This window comes from Plectropomus leopardus, chromosome 8 (assembly GCF_008729295.1).
Source record: "Plectropomus leopardus isolate mb chromosome 8, YSFRI_Pleo_2.0, whole genome shotgun sequence".
Lineage (NCBI taxonomy): Eukaryota > Metazoa > Chordata > Actinopteri > Perciformes > Serranidae > Plectropomus > Plectropomus leopardus.
In genome coordinates this window covers 31,296,109-31,320,040 of record NC_056470.1, presented here as the reverse complement: position 1 = coordinate 31,320,040, position 23,932 = coordinate 31,296,109, and the positions used below count along the sequence as shown (strand labels likewise).

At 39.0% G+C, this 23,932-nt stretch overlaps 1 protein-coding gene across 3 annotated transcripts in view; it reads right to left on the bottom strand.

The window, feature by feature from the left end:
* Positions 1-5,323: 5,323 nt before the first annotated feature.
* The window catches only part of c1qtnf12 (C1q and TNF related 12), a 32,375-nt gene continuing 13,766 nt past the window's right edge, over positions 5,324-23,932 (bottom strand). For all 3 annotated transcript variants that reach the window (XM_042491176.1, XM_042491177.1, XM_042491174.1), the window contains 7 exons: positions 16,926-17,030; positions 16,656-16,767; positions 14,773-14,957; positions 12,788-12,896; positions 10,951-11,044; positions 7,249-7,327; positions 5,324-7,165 (listed from right to left, as the gene is read on the bottom strand). In XM_042491176.1, coding sequence (XP_042347110.1) covers positions 7,067-7,165; positions 7,249-7,327; positions 10,951-11,044; positions 12,788-12,896; positions 14,773-14,957; positions 16,656-16,767; positions 16,926-17,030 — 783 coding nt within the window. In that variant the 3' untranslated portion in view covers positions 5,324-7,066. The remainder of the gene's footprint in view (positions 7,166-7,248; positions 7,328-10,950; positions 11,045-12,787; positions 12,897-14,772; positions 14,958-16,655; positions 16,768-16,925; positions 17,031-23,932) is intronic.

The window sequence follows — 23,932 nt, the reverse complement described above, 5'->3', positions numbered from 1 at the left end:
TGTTCAAATCCAAACCAACATTATGCTTCCTGTTTACATCCCCCAAAGCTTTATGGGAACTGTTGTTCCAAAACGCAGAGTAGCCAACAAACATAAGTAAGGTGACAGGCTATGTCAAAATAGTTTCTCAGTATTTCAAAGTGTTGAACTTTGAAAATCCATGGTTTAATGGGCAGTGTATCTGTGTTTCTAAATTTAATATCCTGTTGGTTTACACACATTAACCCATTAACCCCCCCTTATAAAGTCCAGGTCAAATTTGACCCGTTTCAAGTTAAAATATTTACTACTACAACTAATATTTCCTAATTCTTAAATGTGTAATAATTATTTTTGCTAACTTTATACGTTTTTAGTTTGCTTTCTCTTTTTTAATTGGTGAATTAATTCGATCATAGTCTGGGTATCATCAGCTAATCAGTCATTCACATCACCAAAAAAATAGTAAAAAAACATAAATAAATAACAAGAACATTACCTGAAAACAAGCTAAATAAATACATAAAGTTATTTGGATGATTTTCTAATAACCCTCCACTCTTTGTGAAAACTACAAATTTCTTCCAGTTTGTGGGACATGTTGATCATGGCCATTTTTTCCTCCATGTTTTCAAAATCAAACCAATCTACTCATGTTTCATAGGGTTAAATAACTTGTGAAAGGTGTCTGAATGTAGCACAAGAGACCTGATGTCAATCCAGGTTTCAAAGGGTTAACAAACACAAACATACGCCGCACAGAGAGATATGCAAGAAGTTGGACAAAACAGGTTCCAAATGAGCACAATAGGTCTTAGGTCTGCATGTCCAATTGTCCCCAATTATGACAATAATTCAAGGAGCTCCACATTCCTGTGCCTCTTATGGTTTTGCTGCTATGTATCTTGGAGCCTGTGGAGCCATTAACACGATACCAATCTCACCAATGGCTCCAGTTTGGGCCTCCCATGGGCTCCTGAATGCAACCTGTCCAGCCCGAGGGGATCCAAACATCCAGCCTCACCCTCCCTCCCCTCCACACTCACACACTTTTCTACCCCGAGGAGGTGGGCATCAGGACAAACAATCAATGCCAATGACAGATCCACGTCAGACGGAGCGTAATTATGGGAACAGCGTTCTGAGAGATACTGTGTCATTAAAACCCACCGTCTCCACTCCAACTGCACCAGACTCTTTCCTGCTGCCTGTACGTGCTGTCAGGTGTGTGTGTGTGTGTGTGTGTGTGTGAATGTCAAGCTGGACCCGTGTTTCTAATGTGTCCCTTGTCCTCATATAACTTTCTGTGTAATTGCACCACAGCCTGCTGAGTGAAGCTGTAAAGGTGCAGCAATGTAGACATGACAGAGACATGAGACTAAAACCTTTTCAGGGGCCGTGCATGACTGAGGGAAGCCTCAATTGCACTTGACAGCCGCAATTTGAGAACTAAATTGCCGAAAATGCTTACATAGCTGCTGTCTGATTTTGAAACCGCCCAGACACCATTAATGCAAGATTATTCAGAGGAAGATATGACACGTTCAGTTTGCTTGGGCTGCAGAAAAGTGCTCTTGGCACTCAGTTTGCTCAGGTTTATCAGAATAATGTCCTGCGGGCACTGAATGAAGACATGATTTGTGTTTGTGTCTCTCTTTGTCTTCTAAGCAATAATTACGCTGCTGAGCCAAACATCAAATCATGGAGGGGCCAAAACAAAACCCAGGAACAAATGAATGTGAATTAAAATCTGTCTCTTCTAATTTAAAGCCCACTGACAAATAAATGAAACGACAGCTCAGCAGTGAAATACAGTGTGAATCACCCGTGGTTGAAGAGATACTAAGATCTTTTACTTGAGTAAACTCTTTGTGCAGAATGTTAGAGACCAACAAACGATTTCAAAATTATGTATCTGTTATAATTGAATTATAATTATTGATGCATTTATGTGTACATCATTTTAATGTTGCAGCTGGAAAACGTGGGGCTTATTTTTTGACTATATGTGCTGCTAAAGAGCTACTTTTTGGTGTCATAAACGTTATGTCATGTATACGGTGTAACATGTTAATCACTCTCTAATAAATCCTCATCCTATTCGCCTGGTTTAAATATTAAATAACTAATACATGTTCATTACAGTCATACACCAAGTCTGCAGTTGTAAATGTTGGACACTTGGGGGCAGCAGAAACAAGCTGTGAACACCAACACTGACATATTTTCACCTTTTACGTCGATATGACAAACTTGAAGGTATACTCCACCCCCCAAATGAGCATTTTTGCAATTATTTACCTCATGTTATGTTGAGTTTGTGAGGATAAACCTAGTTTTTCTCACATGCTTCCTTGGTGGACGGAGAAATGAAAACAGAGAAAATTCTTGACCAATTAAAGTCGAAGTAGTCATTCACTGTTTTGAAATGTTAAGATTGGCTACACAGCCCAAGTCTTTTTTTATTTTGCCAGGCTATAAACATGTTTATTTCTGCTGTAAAGCTGGGCATTTTAACATGGAGGTCAATGGGGGATCTACTTTGGTTTGGAGCCGGCCTCAAGTGGCCGTCAAAGGAGCTGCAGTTTTTGGCAATTGTCGCTGCTGAGGCTGCTGCATTCCTTTTCTTTTGTTGCTAGCTATAAAAGACAAAGCAAGTGTCATGATGGAGGAGGATTTTACTCAACCTGGAAACTCAGAAGCTGCTGTTAATGGCTGGTAAATAATTTATTTAAAATTACAAAAGTTACTAATTGCAGCTGATAAACCCTTTAAAAAGTCCCTTATTAGAAAATGGCACCCAATTACCCGTAACATTAGTGTAAAAAAACAGCAGGTAATGAGCTCCACTGCACTGAAATGATCTGTCCTCTTTACTTGGGACGGTATCACAGCAACAGGTTTGTTTAGGGCCGCCTCGGTATCAGCAGGACTTGGACTGCTCGGCTCTGTTTGGAGTAACTTAGGCTGCTGTGAAAAAATCCGAGGCATGCTAAAAACATAATATACAGGAGCCTGGCATCCCTACGAGAGAGTCTCACTGTCTGTTCCTCTCTGCAGGTAGCCATGTTTGGAAGTGCTGACAAACAGAGAAGAAAGACAGAATGCATGGGGTCCGCAGCAGTGGCTGGCTTCTCGCCAAAATGTCACAACATCCTCATATTTGGGCTCCAACTATGGTCACCTTTCAAAACCATGCTTGATTATATGTGTTTGGGGTAGATTTCAGCACTTTTAATAGAAAACAGGAGTGATTTTACTGCTTTCTATGAATTTTGGGTGTCTAAAGACGTAAAAATGTCACTTTTAGCTCCAGTCTTTCTTTGTTTTAGGGACGCCTGTGCACATGGGGATTTGCTTAAAGCCGTCACCCAATGAGTCAGTCACTAAGGTAGAGGAATCTCATAATTAAGGCCTCATTAAAGCCGCACAGCACAACTATGTTGGTTTACTGGGCAGACAGAAACCTCACAGATTCACAAAGGGGCCATTCATAATACCTCACTCCTCTGAAGGAAAAGAGAAAAGGCAGTTGCTCTTAGCATTTCGGCAGATGTAATTGCAATCACTCAGCTTGTCTGATGCTGATAATGGGGCGATGGGAAATTCCTGTCAGAGTCGTGGCGCAGGGTGGTTTCGCAACCACTTTGGCAGGCTCCGTGTTCCACTGCAGGGCAGCGAATGCGTTACGGCATGCTCACATAGCTGTCATTAAACACATTTTGGAAAGAAAAAAAAAACATAAGACAATCAAAACTCGCAAGTGTGTGCCATTCTCTCTCCGCTTCTTGAGCAATGAAAAAGCAAATATTATGTAAACGTATATCGTCTGTCATCCCTGCGCTGTTAAACATGTTGAAAGACTGCAGCTTGTGAAAAAAAAAGGAAAGTGAATAGCACCTAATACACACTGTAAATTTGTAATTTTCAAAACATTTCTCCTGACTGGTAGTTTATGTGAAAATTAAGCTGTTGGGAAATAAGAACACACATGAACTGGTACCGGAAAAATGTTGGCAGGTTTGTTTTACACACAAAAAAGTGATGTTTGTTTTCCAAATTTTGGCTTTTCAGCAAGCAGCCCATTCCTGTCTACAGTAGGTGGCTGAAATAGCACGTGGGTGCGACGTTCTTGTGGTTGGTTCTTGGGTACAGTATGTGACACTTGGCATCTCAGCAATGCTTCCATGAGGAGCCTCTATTATAAGGTATTCATGCAATGATGCTAACAAGCTCATTTTACTGGCTGGACAAGCATTTGTGCTATAAAGTCCATCTTATTAGTGCTTTGTGAGACCACCCAAGGGACAATAAAGTTATATTACAGATTATCTAATAATCTCCAGGCCCCATTTACTGGACTGCAGTACATTGTGATGGACAACAGCTATTTAGTTTTAATTAAACTGGGAACATGAGAAATATAAAATACCTTAAAAACAGCCTGGCTGAAAGGTAATAGTCATTAGATTCAGTTCCCTGGAGCCATGAGTAATATTTTACAGTTAGTCATGAGTTTACTTGGTTCTCTGCCAGTATTTGCAAAGGTATTTGAGGTATTTTACAATTCAAATGATGCCACAGAGAAAGTTTTGCTGAACTCCAGAAGACTTTTTCCTTAATAAATCTGAGATAATGATAAAAAAAAGAAGAAATTATGACAGCTATTTAATAAAATTTTGATATTTTCTTCCCCTATGTAGGGCCGGGTATTGATAAAGGCTACGATCTTAACTTACAGCCTGCGGCCCAAAGTGGCCCCCTAGTAAATAAAGTTGAGTATCCCTGATTCAAGGTATTTACCTAAATAACTCTGTACCAAGTAGTATTGAATTGTCCACAGTCAAGTCAAATGATACCTGCCTCTTTGGACAAGCTGACATTAAGTAACCTTAGCCATGTGATGCTCACAGTTATCCCTGTCACTGTGTTTGTGCAGCTGAGCAGACTGTCCCCAGCACAGAGCTCACAGTCCTGCAGCAACAGCCACAACCCATACACTTTGTGGTGTGGCGATTTTGAGCGCTATGTATTTGATAAAGTTGGCAGTTCGGCATACTGAGATGCTACCAAAATGCTCAAAAGTATGATTATACTTCCTGCCACTACATTCAAATTATGGGTGTTACTAAAGTACTCTATTGGTATCGGTTTCACTTTAAAAAGACTGGTATTAGTACTGCTATCAGAATTTTTTAAACCACACCCTCTGAGCTAAAGATAATAAGGTGTTTAAATGGATATACATTACTATTACCATCATTATTATGTGCGGAGACTAGGTGCAGCATTTTCAAAAAGTTTAATTTCAATTTATAGCATAGTATGGGTAATAAAAAAATAGTAAAAAGATATAATTTTATTCTTGCAATAATCTGTGGTTTCAAGAGTCCACAAGAGCGTCAATCAACAAGTGATTCATACATTTCCTCAAACATAAATACCATGTCAAATTTCAATGCTTTCCAATATCACTGGTGTATTGTTAGTTATTATAAATTACAAACATCTACATATCAGGAAAATAATAAAATACAGTATAAAATAAAAAGATGATTGATAACACAAAACAGACTGTAAAAATAATCTTAAGGTTAAAAAAACATTCTCTTATAGTCAAAGTTTATCTGGAAAAATAATGAACATTCTTGCGGAAAAACAGCTTTTGCATGTGCGTCCTCTGTTTTTGTGTGTGTGGTGTGACTCTGCCGGTAGCACAGAGTTTAGATTTCTTAAACTTTAACTTGAGTGGACATATGTGAGCGCAGCCAATTGCTATTGATCATTGCTTGAAGATTGAATTACTTGTGTCTTTGGATTTTCAGAAGTGTACATTATTAAACTTGGGCTCATATTGATACCAGACAAAGAGAAATGTCAGCATGCAGATTTAGAAACCAAGTTTGTTTGCTAGTGACACTAGCATTATAAGTAAGGTGGTGTCATTTAGTACAGCGCCAATAAGAGTCCTGGAGTAGTAACTGCTGCACAAATCATAGACTGTATATAAACATGGATGACATGACAGCTCCCAAAAGTGAAGCCAAAACTTATTGATCGCCCCCTGGTGGCTGGCTGCAGTACAGTTCATAAACCTAAACCTCCATGTTGGCAGATGGCACATGGGCCAAACTCAAGCCTCAAAGTACACGCCAATTTTTTCATTAATGTTTTTTAACCAAATATATTTTGTCAGTTTAGGTAGTTCTTATCATATTGATGTTTGTGTAAGTGTTCAATTCTTCCTGAGGGGGACATGAATGTCTGCACCAAATTTCACACCAAATATCCAACAGGTCTTATGATACTTTACCCAAAACTACAAATATCAACCCCATAGAGAGGCTACATAAAAAGTCAGGGGACAATCAAAGTTAGAGAGCTTTATCCTCTTGGGGACGTGTATGTTTGTGCAAAATTACATGGCAATCCATTGAAAAGCTGTTGAGATATCTATGTCTGAGCCAAAATAGTGGACTGAACTACTGAAATTGCCATGTGTGATCTTTTGAGGCCATATTCTGTCTATTGAGCATGTTTCCATTGTCCAGTGTACTCACAGTCTATGTACCATATAACATATATAAATGTGAGATTTAATCCATGATAAAAATAACTATGAGTGTGTACATATAGATCATGTAGACAACAAACATTAACATGTCAGTTACATTAAGCTCACAAATGTACTTTCTCGTGTTCCCCAGCTCTTCCGACATCTAATGAGAGATCGTTAAAAACATTGATTTGGTTTGTCGCAAACGTCTTCAACAACCACAAAAATATACTGTAACAGACGTATTCACTGCTCTATTTTCAGGTTATTTTACTGGTGAAGTCACAAGTTCCTCAGGGAAGAGTCAGTGGTGCACCGTGAAAAACAAACGAAGTCCTCGAGTTCTTCACACTGTCCTCTCGCCATCTGACAAGCAGTAAAGTTCATGTCAGCCTCACTTCCTTCCTTCAAACCTACCCTGTGGTTTGGTTCTGTGTGATGGTGCTCATAAGCAGTCCAATGAATAAAAAAACAGAAAAACAAAAATTGCAGCAGTGATGGCTTTGATGTTGCCATGTTCGTGTTGGGAGGCTATACACCAAGCAGCATGCCCATAAAATCTGAGCCGTTCTGTATTGTGATCGAAGCGCCTGCTGCATTATCCACAAATATGGAGGTGTACTGCCCTGCCTGCAGAAGAGAATACACAACAATGATGCAGGAATTTTGCACAAAAACAGATCTGTATGTGTGTCTCTTGGTGTGCCGCTCACCTGTAGCTCCAGCAGTCCCTGCACGCTTACAGTGAATATCTTGCTGTTACTTTCTAATCCAACAATCATCTCCAGTGAGCTGCAATCATATTAAAAAAAGAACATTTCTGAATGAATATTGTGCATTCAAAAATGTGTGGCAAATCTCCATTCTTTAAGACTTTGTTAAAGTACAAAACACCTTATTTTACAAATATGAAGCTGCCACCAGCAGCCAGCTAAATTAGCTTCGCACAAAGACAGGGGGAAACAGCTGGCCTGGCTCAGTCTAAATCTGCATACCCAACACATTCATACTCATCAATCCAGTGCCAGTTTTGAAAGCTTAGAGACAAAGTGCCAATAAACACTTACTAGAGATGGTAAATTCAAAACTTTGAAATGTTTCAATACTTTAAACCATTGCTTTGAAACTTTTCAAAACCTGATCGCTCTGCATCTACTGGTAGAAGCTTGCATTGCAGCCATTTATCATTGTTTTTGTTGTAAACTCCCTTTTCCCCAGCCCGAAAACCTACCTCAATAGCTGTCATGCAAATTAAATCAAACTGCTATTGATGTATTTCTTGTAGGATATGGTGACTATTTCATATCATTAGTAGCTATGTGACCAGATGACATTGGTATTATGCTATGCTACAGTTAGTTTGTGGAACATTTTAATGGTTTCATTCATTAACGGAGACTTAATCTGTCCAGGTTTGTTTCAACTCACATGAACTCACATGAATCTCGAGCTACGTGCCGAAGCCAGAAGTGACAAAACGTTTCGAAACAGTTCGATCTTCGGTTTCGAAATCGCCATCTCTTACACTTGCTACATTGTTAAATGCATACAGTTTTTGTTTTTCTGTGTCTTTATTTACCTTATTGCTTGTTTTTTTGTATGAAGCACTTTGTGTTACTGTTTGTACGAAAAGTGCTATGCAAATAAAATCTAATGATTGATCAATTTAGCGTACACACACGACAGCGGAATCACTTTTTTTAAATCTAGTCTTACTCTCTGCAAGAAAGAGGATAAGCCTATTTCCCAAAATGTCAAACCATTTCTTTAACAGCTCAGCGCCCTCAGAGTCAGTGTGGATGGTTGTAACATCGCTGCAGGCTTAACCACACACCGAGAGCACTGGCTCCTGTTAAGTGGAAAACGCTACATTTTTATGGCAAATCAATCATGTTTGTCTTCACTCCAACTGCCATCACAATGAGCCTCATTTCACATTCTCTGCATTTTCATGTGTGGGAGGGCGAGACTGACTGGGGCTTTGGCTCGAGAAAACCCAAAAGCCAAGGACTCTTTTGGGTTAGGTAACCCATCATAATAATATTATTTATATGTTCTCCTCATTGTACCAAGCTAGAAGGGAGGCTGGAGCTCTGCACAGGCCGGGGGAGACTTGAGGGAGCAATTCATTTCTGCAGTTTTCACTGACTTTGTGTAAATAGAGATTTTGAAATATTGGAAAGAACTCAAAACCTTCCCCGGCTGGATTTGTAATTTCTCGTCATGTAGAAACACTGTATCAGATACTTCATTATCTGCCTCCCACATCCCAAACAAGGGCATTTCACTGCCGTGCTGCTGAATGTAACAGGCCGCCTCAAGTGTCAGAGGTGAGTCTATAAAGATTAGTTAGGCGACAGGGACGAGGGCTCTGAGTGAGAGGACATTTCCTTTAAAGACCTGCTCTGCTTTTATACAGGAAATGCCAAACTGGTTCCACACAAACTGTAACAGACAACACCTTCAACAGCTCGTAAATTCTGCTGACAGTTAAGGCAGCATTAAACACCAATAAAATATCACCGTTACACAGGGAAAGTAAACAATTTGTCAAAACAAGAATGTCAAGAATGCAACGTGTGAAAGCTGTAGGCAGATTAGTTGTTTCCTAACATACATTTTATTAACTCTTATCGGTGATAGGTGGCATGACTGAACAGCATGTATTACAGCCATAGCAAATTAAAACCACACGAATACAATCTATTGAGGTAACAGAGACTGTTAGAGTATTTGAGCATTTGATTTGGATTCAAGTAAAGAATAAAAGCATATTTAGAGGAACAGTTCACCCCCAAACCAAAATTACATATTTTTCCTCTTACCTGTATTGCTATTTATCAGCTTAGATTGTTTTGGTGCAAGTAGGCGAATGCTCGATATATCTGCCTTCTGTCCAATATAATTGAACTAGATGACACTTGGCTTGTAGAGCTTAAAGAGCCAAAAAAATGAAATCATGACCCGCTGACTCAAGACAATCCACAGGCCTTGTTGTAGACAGTTTCGTGTAGCAGGTTTTCCCACACATTCATTTATTTGTGTGGCCTGCCAGCATTTTTTGGCTCATATTAACTTTCTATTTTTGAATCTGGCTCGTTAATTTGAAGTGCTTTTAACATACTGTAGGTTTACTTATTCATAGCACCACACCCCTGAAGTGTAAAGTGTACTCTGAGCACAGGTGGAGCCGCACAGTGACAAGCGCAGTGAACGTGAAACTTTATTGTTTGTTATTCATATAGAAAAAAAAATGCTCTATTTATTAGAACAACAGTCCTCTTATTTTCTTGTTTTCAGTCGCTTTTCCAACCTACTTTACATTAAAAAAACGGGTTGAGGAACAGCAGCAGCAGAAAGTTTGCTCTCACTCACCTCTGCAGCAACTGCTCCTCTTAACCATCAATCTGATCTGATTAGCTCTGATCAATCTGACCATAAACTGCAAAAAAACACGCAAAAAAACAAACAAAAAACAACACTTAAAGAAACATCAGCTCTCACCATGCATACATTCCAGTTCTGTGGGAAACACCATGGATCTATTTTCTTTCCACCAAACACCTGCCAACCGAACCACCAAGCAGAAGGAAATGCACACCTACTGTGAGCTCATCTTACACCACTAGCTATTGTAAACGCTCAGCGGAGGAGGACGCCATTAATGTTCACAACCCGTGTTGTCACGAGCACGCCCCCCTTCACCCATCAGTAGATACACGCCTCCTTCTGCGCAGTTATACGGTTGTTGGGTGTAGTTCAGTAGAGAGAAAATAGTTCCGCCATGAAACTGCTCACAAAAAGGTCTGTGGATAATCTTGAGTCAGCAGGTCATGATTTCTGGAAAGAGACATCGATGTTGAGTTTTTCAAATGTATTTTGGGGTGTTTTCACCAGCAGGTTGGTTTGGAGTTTCCACTGTGAAAAGTTGCGGAGCTAAAAACACGACAGTCTGTTGTTGGTCAGTAGGGAATCAACACAGAGCCGTGGCTGGTTTTAACTACTGTTTATACCATAAAATGTTTTTCATATATAAATTAATTTGCTGGGCCAACTAATGGCAACTTTTAAGATGAAACGTTTACTTGTAATATTACTCATTGCATAAGTTGACTACATAAATCCATCAACACACCTTAAAATATGATATAACAGCTTTAACCACACCAGCTGTTTTTATCGTCTCTCTTGGAATACAAGCTGCAAGCGTTTAGAAAATATATATTAATTGTGACTGGATTATACATTCATATGTATGTTTTTTATATATATCCGAATCCTCACTTGGAGACAATCGTGTCGCACTGTCAAAGTGTCGTTTAACATAAACATTAAAAATAAGATAAATTCAATCTTAAGACTCAAAACCGAGATACAAGTGTGCATGTAAACACTCAATGGTACAGAATACCTACGTGTATCTGTGGCAGAGTGACTCGATGCAGATCAGCACCCGAACATTATCTCTGGCCTTGAGCTGACTCTTGCTCCTCTTCACCTCATTGTGGTCTGTAGGTGGGAAAAATGTTCACAATCAGCAGAAAGACTCAAGCATTTCCTTACAGTCAAACTAACAGTCTGATTATTTTCCAAAACCAAAAACACAAGTGCAAAAGTGAAAGGAATGGATTAAACTGTGTTTATCTGCTCTGTTGTAAGCATGTGTAGCTAACCAGCTTGTTTCCTGCAGTAATAACTTTACCTGCTACCATTCGTGTCTGTCCTGTTCTGTGTTGGATTTGTGGAAGTTTACACTACAGTAATCCCAGCTAAAACAACTTGAGATAAATTTGCCAAAAACATAATTTAGTCCTCAAGGCTTTTATCTTGTAACAATAAAAGTGAAAGTATGAACAAGTAGTAAGATAAACAGATAAACTACGTTTTATTAGAACAGTCTGATCTCTCATTTTTCCATAACATGCTTCTAATACCAGAACTGACCAACTCTACTCTGTAATACACCACTTGGAAAAAGAGATGAGTGGTTGCTCTGTATAATCAAACATAGATCAAAATATTATGTCGGGTGCTCATGGAAAACGGGGAACAACAGGATACACAGGAAGGCAATCCAGGCACTCCATAAATACATCAATGAGGGGGGAAAACAATTTAAAAACAATCATTTTTTTAAAGCCCTGACTAAGACTGACAGTGGTTGTAACATGTTGGCTCTTTTGCAAGGAAGGCTTTCTAATATTTCCTCCCTCATTGATAGATATTTTTCGGAGAGCCTGTTTTGCTCCTATGTACAGGAGCAATGCTGTTTCTTCTGTGTCTTTTATATGAATATCATCTTCTTTTTTCCTGGGACATGAAACGTTTTTTTATGCATTATCATGTGTGCAGACACAGTATTTAACCCTTTTACAGGGTTGTGATTTTAAAACAAATCAGCGAGGAACATCAGAAAGTAATTTGGCGACAACATTTTCGTCTAACCCATGGAGCTACAGTTAGCTGTATCGATGATGATTTCCCTACGTGCGTCGATGATCTGCTAAAAATAAAAGCTTTTGTCTGCCTCTGTCTGAAATGAAGGTCCCTTTGTTTTAAAGGTTGCTCAGAATTCAGAGTAAATCATCATCATTGTAAATTTTATATGTACCGCAAGAGAGTGGAAAGGTTGACAAACGTAACGACAGTAACTAACTAACTGGTTGTAAATAGTCAATAATGCAAAATTTAGGAAAGTCAGGACTGTTCCTTGACTGTTTCAAACTCTAAAGGGGCCGTGTCCACTGAAGCATTATTTTCCTGATGCCGGCTTATTTTAAAAGGTGTTTTTTATGAGCACCAAGAGCTGACAAATTTTAAAAGTTGGGTAAAATGCTGTGCTCATCACTGTCCCTTTTTACCCATCCGTTCAATCACAGTGGAGGAGACAAACAGACTACCACTGAGACACAGTCACATTTTACACGTCCACAATAGAGGACAACTATGTTAATATACTGTGTGTTTATCCGTCCTCTTTCCCTACGTGCATCAGACTTCCCTTTTTAAAAAGCCAATACTCTTTCTTCTGTCGACATTTTTACTTCTGAGGATAAACCGTATCATGGTGGCAATGAGACACACCCGAGGGGTCTTAGCTGAAAAACGCTGTGCCTCCAAAGCGCTCTCAAGCGTTTCCTGAGGATCGCCTGGCATTTTCAGCTGGGAAATAAAGGCTTTGGTTGACACAGGCCCTTAAAACCTCAGCACAGGTTCTGTAATCCTCCAGATCAGACAGTGATTGTGATTTACCAATGTGGACATTAGCAGAGAACTGGTAGATCCCAGTGATGGGAGCCGTGAATCTCCCAGTGGACTGGTCCATTCCCGACCCTCTGAGGAAGGCTCCTTTAGCTGGTGGCTGAAAACACAAAAACATTATTAATATGTTTATATTTTAGAGAGATAATGCTTTGGTCGTTCCCCTTTCTACAGACTGAGCTACAGAACAGCAAGACACTCCCAAAGGCCTGATTCACACAAGTGTTTAAAATGCAGAAAAACATCAGTTTATCGCAGTGGAATCACGGCTGACAGTTAATTCATACTAAACTTGGACCATTTAATCTGTTCATTCGGTCAATAACTAACATCTGAGGGAATTGTGAGTTAGAGAGTCCAAAATGGGGGAAACTATTATAGATTATTAGGGGTATGCCACTATCCACTTTAATTTTTACCCTCCTCTGTCAGCGTATGATGTTTTCCACATCAGAGTAATAGTTTACAAATACAAGATTTTTATGGTACAAATACTTCTCTTGAATAAACTGTCCTGCGAGTGACCAATATAAGTAGCCTGCTAACTACAGAACGGGGGGCTGAGTTAATGGCACAGTTGAGATAAAACAGGAGGAACATTAGAGAGCTACCGCAAGCCAGCCCAGCCAGCGTGTTAGTGGTTCGCTCACTAATTATGGTTTCCCAGCTAGCCCTGCAGCTGACACTTTGTCACCAACAGGGATGGGGATCGTAATTTTTATTACTGATACTGATACATAATTGAGACTCTTTTATCGATTACTTTTCTGTTATTTGGTGGAAAGACGAGGCAACAATTTGCTTTTACTGCTTCACAAGTAACAGTTTAACAAATTTCTAACCCAAACAACTGAATTATTCAAGTTTCTCACCTTCTTCTTCTTGAACACATCACAATCAAACCTCATGCAGCCTCGTTTATTTAGCTAACCAGCTCTTATCCTGCTGATTCAACTTGGATATCAACACTGGATTCCTATTTTCAATTGATTGAACTACGGACAAAGTTTGGGTGTGCCTACCGCTGCTGCTTAGAGAGGATGATGGTGACGACGACTGCGCCGGCTATAAAGCAGCTGAAGTTGAGTTGACAAAATTTTTTTTAACCCAAAGGCGGCCAAAGGTACTGAATTTAGGTTTAATTTCATGTACAATCAATGTATGTGGACCAGTGATTAGATTTAATTAACGTGACTCGACTTGAGATGTAATGTCACGTTAAAGGACCCACGGGACTCAACAGCAGTGACAATAAGCTCAAACGTGATTGACTTCAGGGTTTTGAAAAAATCAAGCTTAAAGAACCACATATTTTCTGAGATGATTTCACTGTTCTGCTTTCTTGCCTCAAGGGCCCCAAACACATCTTAATTAATTCCTCTGCCTCCTCATGTCCTTTTTTATTGTCTCTTTACTTCTGACTCTGCAAAAACATGTAAAACATCCTTTCCAAAGCCATAGTAACACACCTCTTCCAAAATAGTGCTGTGTTAGCATTTAAATGGTTCTCTAAGGCTTAATCCTCCCTCCTCCAGCCTTGTCAGCCCATCCCAACACGGCATAGTTCTTCCACTACAGCATGCTGTTTGAAACAGTGTCTATTTTTGTCCTCTCCACACTTTATTCCAAGTCGGAGACAGAGTGCCTTTTGTACGCCGACCAGAGAGTGATGTGTAGAATTGAAAAAGTAGATATTTTTGACCAAGCAGCCAGTCTGAGTGGCAGCGCACGCTTTGCCAGTGCCAGTTACCAGCGAGGGGATGATCTGCTCATAATTCCCCCACATGCAAACTAAGCGATGATTACCAAACACTCGCTCTTTCAAACACAGTTAAGACAGAGAAGCAAATGGGTCAGAAACAAAGCGTGTAACCATGCAGAGGAGGATTAGCCAAAACTCTCTCTTTTTCGGCCATGCACTGGGAGCGAAGCCGAACCCAGTTCATAAACATTTATTCAGTTTCAAACAAACATACCGTCTGAAAGTTCTGGAGCTCCACCAGAGTCTTCTTGTCGACCACCACGGGTCCCTTGAGCTTGCAGTGGAAAGCCTCCTCTATTCGCCGGTAGGAGGTCATCCCCTCCAGGGTGAGGAGAGCAGTCGGTAGCTGGCTGGGGCTGGTTTGTCTGTCCAGAGCTGCTGCTCTCCTCTCTGTAGCCTCTGACAGAAACACAGCCAGATTATTACACTGCAGGATGAGTTAGCATTCATTTACAAACTATTATATCACCACAATGTGATGAAATAAGCTATAAATAACCTACAACCACAAAATATTCAAAAACTGTTCAGTAGTCGAGAGGGGGGGTCATGAACCTTTAACAATCATACTAAGAAATGCCTTTGCAAAAAATGATAGACCTTAGGAAATGTTATCAGTTTATCATCAATCTATTAAGAATTTCCCCACTGTAATTAATTGTAAAAAATGAAAACATCAATGCAATATCATAAAAATCTGAAAATAAACATAACTGTATACAATAAAATAAATAAACAAAAAATAAATAGATGCAAAAAAAATCGTGTATAAAAAACACTATAAAATATACGGTTAAAAAAAAGATTTTCAATGCTATATCATAGAAATTTGAAAATAGAAGTAACTTCATAAAATAAACAAAAAAATATACAAAAAAATAACAAAATCTGTTCAAATGTATGGTAGAAAAAAGTCAATTTAACATAATAAAAATATAATTAAATAGAATTACAGAATGATCAAAATACTAAGTAAATCATACAAGGAAATCTGTATGAAAAAAATTCAAGTCAAATTCAAATCAAGTTTTTTTTTCAAGTAATCTGATCGCAAAAAATGTCAACCTTGCGGTTTCTGTGGCTGTTAAAGGGTTAATCTAAAACCCATTTTCATAGCTTTCATGTGATGTCATCTTTTTATTTCTTTTATTTTTTAAATGTATCTTTCATCTATTTTATTTCCTTTTATTTGTGCTTTGGTTTCTCATATTGTTTCTGTTGTTGTTGTCTTTTTTCTTGATTTGTTTGTATAACTTAATAATGACATTATTAAGTTATGCATCTTGCATTATTTATCCTCTGGATTGAATTTTATCCAAACTTTTCTCTCTCTTGCTTGTCTTAAATAGGACTACTTGGCTTTCCATTGTTGTATCACTGCTTTGTATCCCATTTCTGCTTTATTTGGCAAAGCACTTTGTAAACTCTGTTTTTAAAGGTGCTATGTAAATAGTTATTACTATAGTTAATACAGTGTTTGTACGACTAGAAAAAGCTTTTGTATATACTGGAGTAAAACTATGGATCAGCATTAATGTGGGGCTAATATATACATATATAACGAGGTGTATACAGGAGTTACTTGTTATTTATTTGGTTACTTAATATTTATTTTTTCCTTAGTTTATCCTTGTTTCTTTTCTAATAAATAATATTATCAATGATAATGAGAGAATATGTTTAAATCGAGAAGGAAGCTGGTATATTGAAAAATAAATGACTGATGGATAAATGTGATTAAATTGTTGTTGTGATTAAATAAGTTTTTACTTCTTCTCAATCATTTTTTTAAATATCAAGTGTACACTAAATCAAGTGTTCAAGTGTTTCTTTTGCTTTGTGTTTTGCATTGATTGTACATATTACTTTTTTTCTGTCTGTCTGCTTGTTTCTATGATCATTTCTTCATTTTGCTTTTTACATGTTGGAAATAAATTTACAAATCAAATCAAAACAAATCAAATCAAATATGAGAATCAGATATATTATTATTATTATTAAGGACACAACACTGTGAATATCCAAATGCTTAACTGTAAGTTATCTTGGTAAAATTAAATGAAATGTGTCTAGACTAAAAAAACAACATGTCTATACCTTTTATCATGTCTTTGAACTCCTGCAGAAGAACTTCCTGTGTCACTTCAGCCCCAGGAGAGCCAGGAGGTCCCTGTGGACCAGGAGGACCTGGAGGACCAGGTGGGCCGGGCTGGTGGAGAAGAGACGTGAAAACCATTGTCATGCATCAAACTTGATCTGAAAATCATTATGCAAGCTGCTCTTATTCACCAATTACTGTAGTAAATAAGAAGATGTGCCAGACATCATCGAGTACAGCAAGACACACAGTCCATCTGTTGGGTTTACCAGAGGTCGTTTGCGTTTGCGACATTTTCCAGGGAAGTTGCCAACAGGTCTTTTGACAAAGTCCATCCATGATCCCAGTGGATCCACTCGCTGGTTGTCTGAAATCTGCAGCCAAAACAACACACAGACAAAAATGAATTGTGAATTAATGGGCCAATATGAGTATTAACTGATATGAAAAAGAGGATTTTAAAGAAAATTACATTATAACTAATAATAACAGGCAGCTTAAAGTGATTTACAGACTGCATAATAAAATTAATAAGACGGGATAAAACAAAATGTAAACAGCAAGTAGCAGCCTCCAGGGCTGAGAAATGAGGCCAACACTGAAGTGCCAAAAACTGCAGTTCCTCTAATGGCCACTTGAGGCTGGCTCCAAAACAGTCAATTCCAATAGACCCCCATTTTAAAACGCCCAACTTTACAGCTGAAATAAACATATTTACAGCCTGGTACATAAAACAACCGTAACAGGGGGAGAATTTCATATAATTCATCTATTTAAATGTTGTTAAGGCATAATGTTATGCATAATTAATGGTGTGGTTGCTTTGAGTGACACGTGAATGCCATCCCTTGACAAGTCGCGGCCACTGCAACAACATTGGTTAGGTAATGTAACCATGGCGTAACCCCAGAGTACAGGCATATCTGTTTTTAATATATTTCAGTTTGTCTTCAGTTCATGTAAGTTAATTTTATGATGACATTTTAACCATCTTGGTAAATATCATGGTTTCATATTACACAATTATGATTACCATTATCACTTACAATGACCCTTCGAGGATAGAAAACTGTTTTTTGTTCAAGAAATCATTACATTGATTTAGACTTGAAACCATTTTTTAGATGGAAATGTATGCACAAAGTCTGACAAGCAGTCAAGGAGGAAAGGTGAGGTGCATGCATGTGAGCTCATCTACCTGGTTGCATATTTTTTCAATACTGTAGATTATTAAATATCCATGGGATTAAAACTGTCAACTTTCCTAGCATGGTGTACCTTGAAACGGAGACTAAAGACAAAGATCAACGTGTCACACCCTGAAAGCCACGCCCACCAGGAGGGAAACTAACTTAACAGTTTCCTCCCATTCGTTCAGCTGATTGATCACCTCTGTATCCACTTTTGTCCCTTAAAAGCTCAGTTTTTCATTTTGGCAGGTTATAAAAACATCTCAACTCTCAGCAGCTTTTAGATATTTTTCTGTTGTTTGCAATTTATTTATTTATTCATCTATTTATTTTTCATTTAACACTTAAATGCACTCTGTGATTATGCCCCTGCAACCCTAAATCCACAGTTACAGTGCAGCAACCCCAAAACAGCTAACATTAGCTGTAAATGCATCGCACGAACCGAGCCAGCAGATTATCTCCACCTTCTTGTCACTTCTGGCTCCAAAGATCCAAAATGGTGAAAGCCAAAATGCCAAACTCGAGACTTTATGTCCAGAAACCAGTTGGTGATTTCACAGTGGCTATGTCCATTATTTTTTTTACAATCTATAGTACACATGTCCTGCTATGGGTAAGCAAGATCTTAACAAGGAACTTTTTTCAGAGATGCATACTAAAGCCACCGTCTTCTCACTCAATAATCACAGCCTTTATCAAGTACTATTAACCAGATTCATTATATATTTTATTTCTAAATAATTTTGCCCAAATGAGGCATGATGTAAAGGACCATACCTATGACGCTAAAACCAATGAGCCAATATTTCTTCCTTTAAAAACCATCATTGGAAAATCCTGTCCTAAGATACAATTAAATGGTGCCAGACACCGAGGAAGGTCACATAGGGAAACCTCTCTCTCTCTCTCTCTTTCTCTCTCTCGACTGCAATTCCTCAAAAGAGGCTTTTTCAATTTGCCATCTAAATTTAGTCACCATTCTCCCCCGAAAGCTTCACCTCATGCTTATTTCTTCATTCCAGATAATTCACTCAGGTGCCACGTCAGTTCTTATTTGCCCAATGTGCTCCGATGAATGTAAACAAACCTTGATTTTTTTTTTTTTTTTCAGCACATGAAAATTTCCATGAGCCCTCTGGTGAAAAATGAGTCTGCCTCGTGTACGTGTGATGTAGATTCTGTGGATTGCAGACCTCAATTACTGTAGTTTATAACAACACGTCAAAACGGCCAACACTTTCTCCGTCACCAAAAGGCATACTTGCTTTTTTTATTTATTAATACTGCTTGTTTGAGTAATGTAATGATGGAAAATGTAATAAACGAGATAACAAATGTATATACAGCATGTATACCAGGGTGTGTTATGATTTAAGATTGTTAGTCTGTTTCCCAATCGTGTGTATGCTCGTTTTTCTTATCTGAAATTTATAATAAATTACTGTATAGGAGACTGGGATCTGTTGGGAGATAGGAAACACTCCGAATTGACCTCTAGAAGCAGTGTTTTTACACACAGGGCTGCAACTGATGTGTTTTCGTTTTGGTAAAAATGTGAAGTTGAAAGAATTCCAGCTTGAATCTTACTCTAACCCTTCCCCAAATGTCAAGTGCCTTCAGTCGAGATAGAAGAGGAGATAAAGACGAGCCATGGAGGTGAGCTGCCTGAAATGGAATTTGTTTAGGGTTGGCAGCGGGACACGGATCACTTATCTACAAAACCAACATGACCCTTTCTTCACTGTTAAAGACTTGCCTCTAGTCCCACCGCAACAAAGTTACTCCTTGTTTGTCTTTTTCAGTATACTGGAATAAAAACTGTTTTTTCATGTTTGGGATTCGCAGCAGTCTCTCTCTCTCTCTCTCTCTCTCTCTCTCTCTCTCTCTCTCTGACTTTCTCTTCTCTCTGACAGCAGACAAAATAAACAACTTAACAGGCCCTGCGCCGGCTGCATGTTGGATCGTTCTGTGTTTTTGTTGTGATTTTGAGGTTTGGAAACAGATAAAAGCCAGACTGATTTGGTCAAGACAAGAATACTTTTACGCTACTCAATACTGTTTCCATAAGACTGGGAGCCTGTTGGATAAACTGCTTTTTCCTTTGACATGTCAATTTTTCATATTCATTAACATAACAGCTCTGTAAGCTTTATGGGAATAGTTTGATATCTTGGGAAATACTTTAACCTCCAGTAACTGATTTTTTTTTCTTTTGGGCAGCAGTAATAAGTTGAAGTGTTTGCCATACATTACACTATATGATTTTCCATGTTTTTTGTCCTATTTAAATGAGTAAAATTGTATTTCATTGTAGAGTTGCGTGCAGCAGCATAAATTTGCTCGACCCGTCTTTGCCCTGCTCTTGCTCTCTGTTTATCAGACCACAAATGAGAAAAGAATTAGCTAGCGCACCCGCAGTCTGTCCCCCTCACACCGTATAAATAAACGGACTATTGTTGCTACTACATGTTTTGAATCAAAATAGTTAGTCTGCAGGCTGCCTTAAAATTTTAAGTTGACTGAATCTGAAGTTATTTGTAATGATTCAGTCAACTTAAAAATGTAATGCAGCCAGGATACTTTTTTTTTTCTTTAGTTAAAACAATTAGTTTATTTCTACAGTGCACGCTTGAACACTAAGAGATAACTTGGCCTGGAGAGCGCAGGTCACAGCCCAGAGACAGAGCTTCAGCAGCTGTAGCAACTGAAGCTCAGCCAGAGAAATTCTGGGGTTTACACATCTGGTCTAAGTGTGTAAAAGCAGCAACAGAAAGTTTGCTGATCTGGCAGAGAGTCGGGGAGGTACGGGATAAGACTCCCTGCCATGGGGTTTGCGCAAGTTGCATTTGAGATACTGCAACTGCTAAGTGAAGGTCTTTGCCCCACCTTCCCAAAACACTGAGGTGCTTATTTAAACATCCAACATCACAGAGAAACAATATCATTAGTTTGGAGCCGTGTTTCTGTCCACGTGATGAATGTAAGTCCAATATTTACTTTCTTTTAGCTCTGTTTTTGGTCTCCACCAACTCCTGCTGTAATGTCTAGCTCATTGGCTTCTCATTTAAAGTTTATTTGCTTTCTTGCCAAAAGAGAGATGAGGAGATTAATATTATTTCAAAGTTGTCAAATACAGCTGCTTTTGCAGCACTTTCGGTGTAAGATACTGATGCCTAACGGCACCTTTTGTGTCCGCGTGATATGCTGCTTGATAGCGTCAGCTGAGAATGCGGATGGACAAAACTCTTCACAGTGTTACACTGCTGCAGACATTCGCATCATTTGAGAACGTGGCCAGACAGACCCTGTAACTCCACCATAAGCTGCTGGAGAGAGCTGAAAATTCTGCCCTTAATAACGTCCTATAAGGAGCACAAATGTCCCTGTAGGGCAGGCGAGAGGGGTGGGTGGATGGACTTTCAATTGTGAGTCCAGTGTTCGCTTTCCGTCTGAATGTGATGTTTTTTTCGTCCTAGCGTTGGTTGCCATGTGCTTTTGTTGCCCACACAAACATACAGCATCATCCTACCATGTGCTTGTGTTGACATCACTGTAGCAGCATACCAGAAAATCAATAGCAGACGCAGAAGTATATCTAGAGCGTAAAATGTATATGCAGAAGTCCACTGCAAAGCGACAGCATGTGGCAATTTGGGATGAGAACATGTTGAGATGTGTCGCAAAAGCCGGACTCCAATAACAGTATTATCGTCAATGTAGAGTATTTTGTCGTTCACACTACCAGCCCATTATTCATACAACAGTGATGAGTTGTTCTGTGACATAAGCCCCGATAAAAATCCCAAAATTGTTGGTGCTACAAGTTGGTTTTCTCATCGATTAAACAAACAAGATATGTGTTAATGAGAGAGCTTCGGAGGCTCTGGTAGATGATTTTATCAGACAAAGCCATGTTAACTCTTTCCCCCTGTTTTCAGTCTTCATGCTAAGCTAAGCTAACTGGCTGCGGCATGTAGCTTCATAGTTACCGTACAGACTTAAAATTTTCCAAAACTATTTCTTTGACATAACAATCCCGTAAGCTTGAACAAATATTAACATGTTGACGACTGGGGTTTGCGGTGGAGTTGCACTAGTATTACCTGCCTGTGGCAGTTGGAGTATATTTCCACTGGGATTGATTGTAAAACTGTGAATCATCACCTCAGACAGCTCAGTATGATATAGAGACACACATACCACTATCAGAGCCAGTGGGCGCTAATTTTCATTTTTTTTAAGTCAAAGCTTCACATTAGTCCTCATGTTTATATCAGCGTCGTAGATCATCATGTTGCCTCTCCAGAGAAATGAAGCGGTGCAGGTTGGCCCACACATGTGACTTATAATTACACATCTTAGCCATTCCCTACATAATAATAAAAAAGACAGCATATCACTGCCAGGAAATCAGCCATACTCTGAGCTTGTTATCCTCTTTAACACGCCATTGTAATTAAACCATTAAAACCTTGCCCTCAAGGATTTTCTGTGCTCAGGGAAGAAAGGCTACGACCAAGGTAATTATTACCTTCATTTCTGAGCTAAAACATAACAGCAAATCACTGTATAAATAATCCAATCATCAGCTTAAGGAATGCTCAGCTCTTTCCATTAAACAGATTGTGTTTTTATTTTAAGCATGTGCACTGTCAGAGCGTAACATACACTATTCAGTGACAGCTGGGATGGCTCACGCAACTTGCCAAAAGAAAATCTGATTCATTGTGTGCAGGTGAGTCTCTGTCTCGACTGAGAAACATCAAAGAGTCCACACATGCAGACATGAAAACCATATTGCTTGACGACACAGAAAGATCTGTCAGAAGCGCTCCATCTCTCACTCGCCGCTATTGACTGCGGCGTAAAGTAAACTACGGATCCTCTCGCATAGCTCTGTATCAGCACGTTGTACTCGTGAACAAAGTGGGGAGGGAGCCGATCCAGGTATCAGTCTGAGAGCTGATGAAGAACACCAGGGCTCCGGCTTTGATCACCGCTGATGTGTGAGTGCCTCAAAGTGGCCTCGTCTGTCAGCAGGTGTGAACGCACGCCTTTCCAGCACGGACCGAGAGAATGTGTCGGGTATTCTGTCTGAAGGTGAGAAACTTTAAGTCCTCCAGACAGTGTTTATCCTCGTTGATGGGGCTCTAAATCATGACACATTACTGAGGCTGCAGATCGCAAGAATGGGCCGCGTTGTGTCCAGGGTTTGGAAGAAATATTCACATCCTAGCAGGTATAACAACAACAGGCGGGTTTCCATCAACCCTCAAATTGAGAAAATTAAAATTGCAAATATAAAACGTTCCTAATGGGAACACGTCAATTTTGAAAAAAACACCCATTCATCGCAAAAAAGTTTTTACTATTGCATGAGGCGGTATTTCAGGCAATTCAAAAAAACATATTTCGCAAAACTGCATTGGAAACACTTTATTCACTTTTCATGTGATGCTATGGCTCAGCGCATGTCGTTAGGAATTGACTCCCTCGGGCATGATGCAGCAGACGCTACGAGAGCTGTTATTGCATCATATAACTCTTCAAAACTTGAGCGGATCATCTGGAAGTTTTGAATTTACAATTACCCAGTGAAATCATGGACGATCACCTCCCAAAAATCCTTCATACCTAGACGCTCCCACATATAAGGCGCCTGCCTTTCCATTATCGCTGGCACAACACGCCTACGTCGCACGCCTAAATAATGACAGCTAGTGCGGTGGCAGCAATAGAAATAAACCTAATGTTAATGCTAATGTTTTGAACGTCCATCGTTATGCTTCTTGGAATGTTATTGCGAGAGGAGAAGTCCTCTCCAACACGATAAAGTGTTTCATTGAAATTTCGAAAATATTGCTTAATTTTTTTCTCCCATATATGTTTATTGTGAAAGTGATGTCTAGAAAGTTGATACTTTTTTTTGAGCATCAAAACCTTCATGAAATTACTGGTTTTATTATTGGGATTTGATCCATTTGATCTGATAACATTTCGAACAACTAGATGAGCCAAAGAATTAAATCGTTTCATCCTCATCAAAGTTACCGGAGTGCTAAACCAGAAGTTAGTCACTCGAC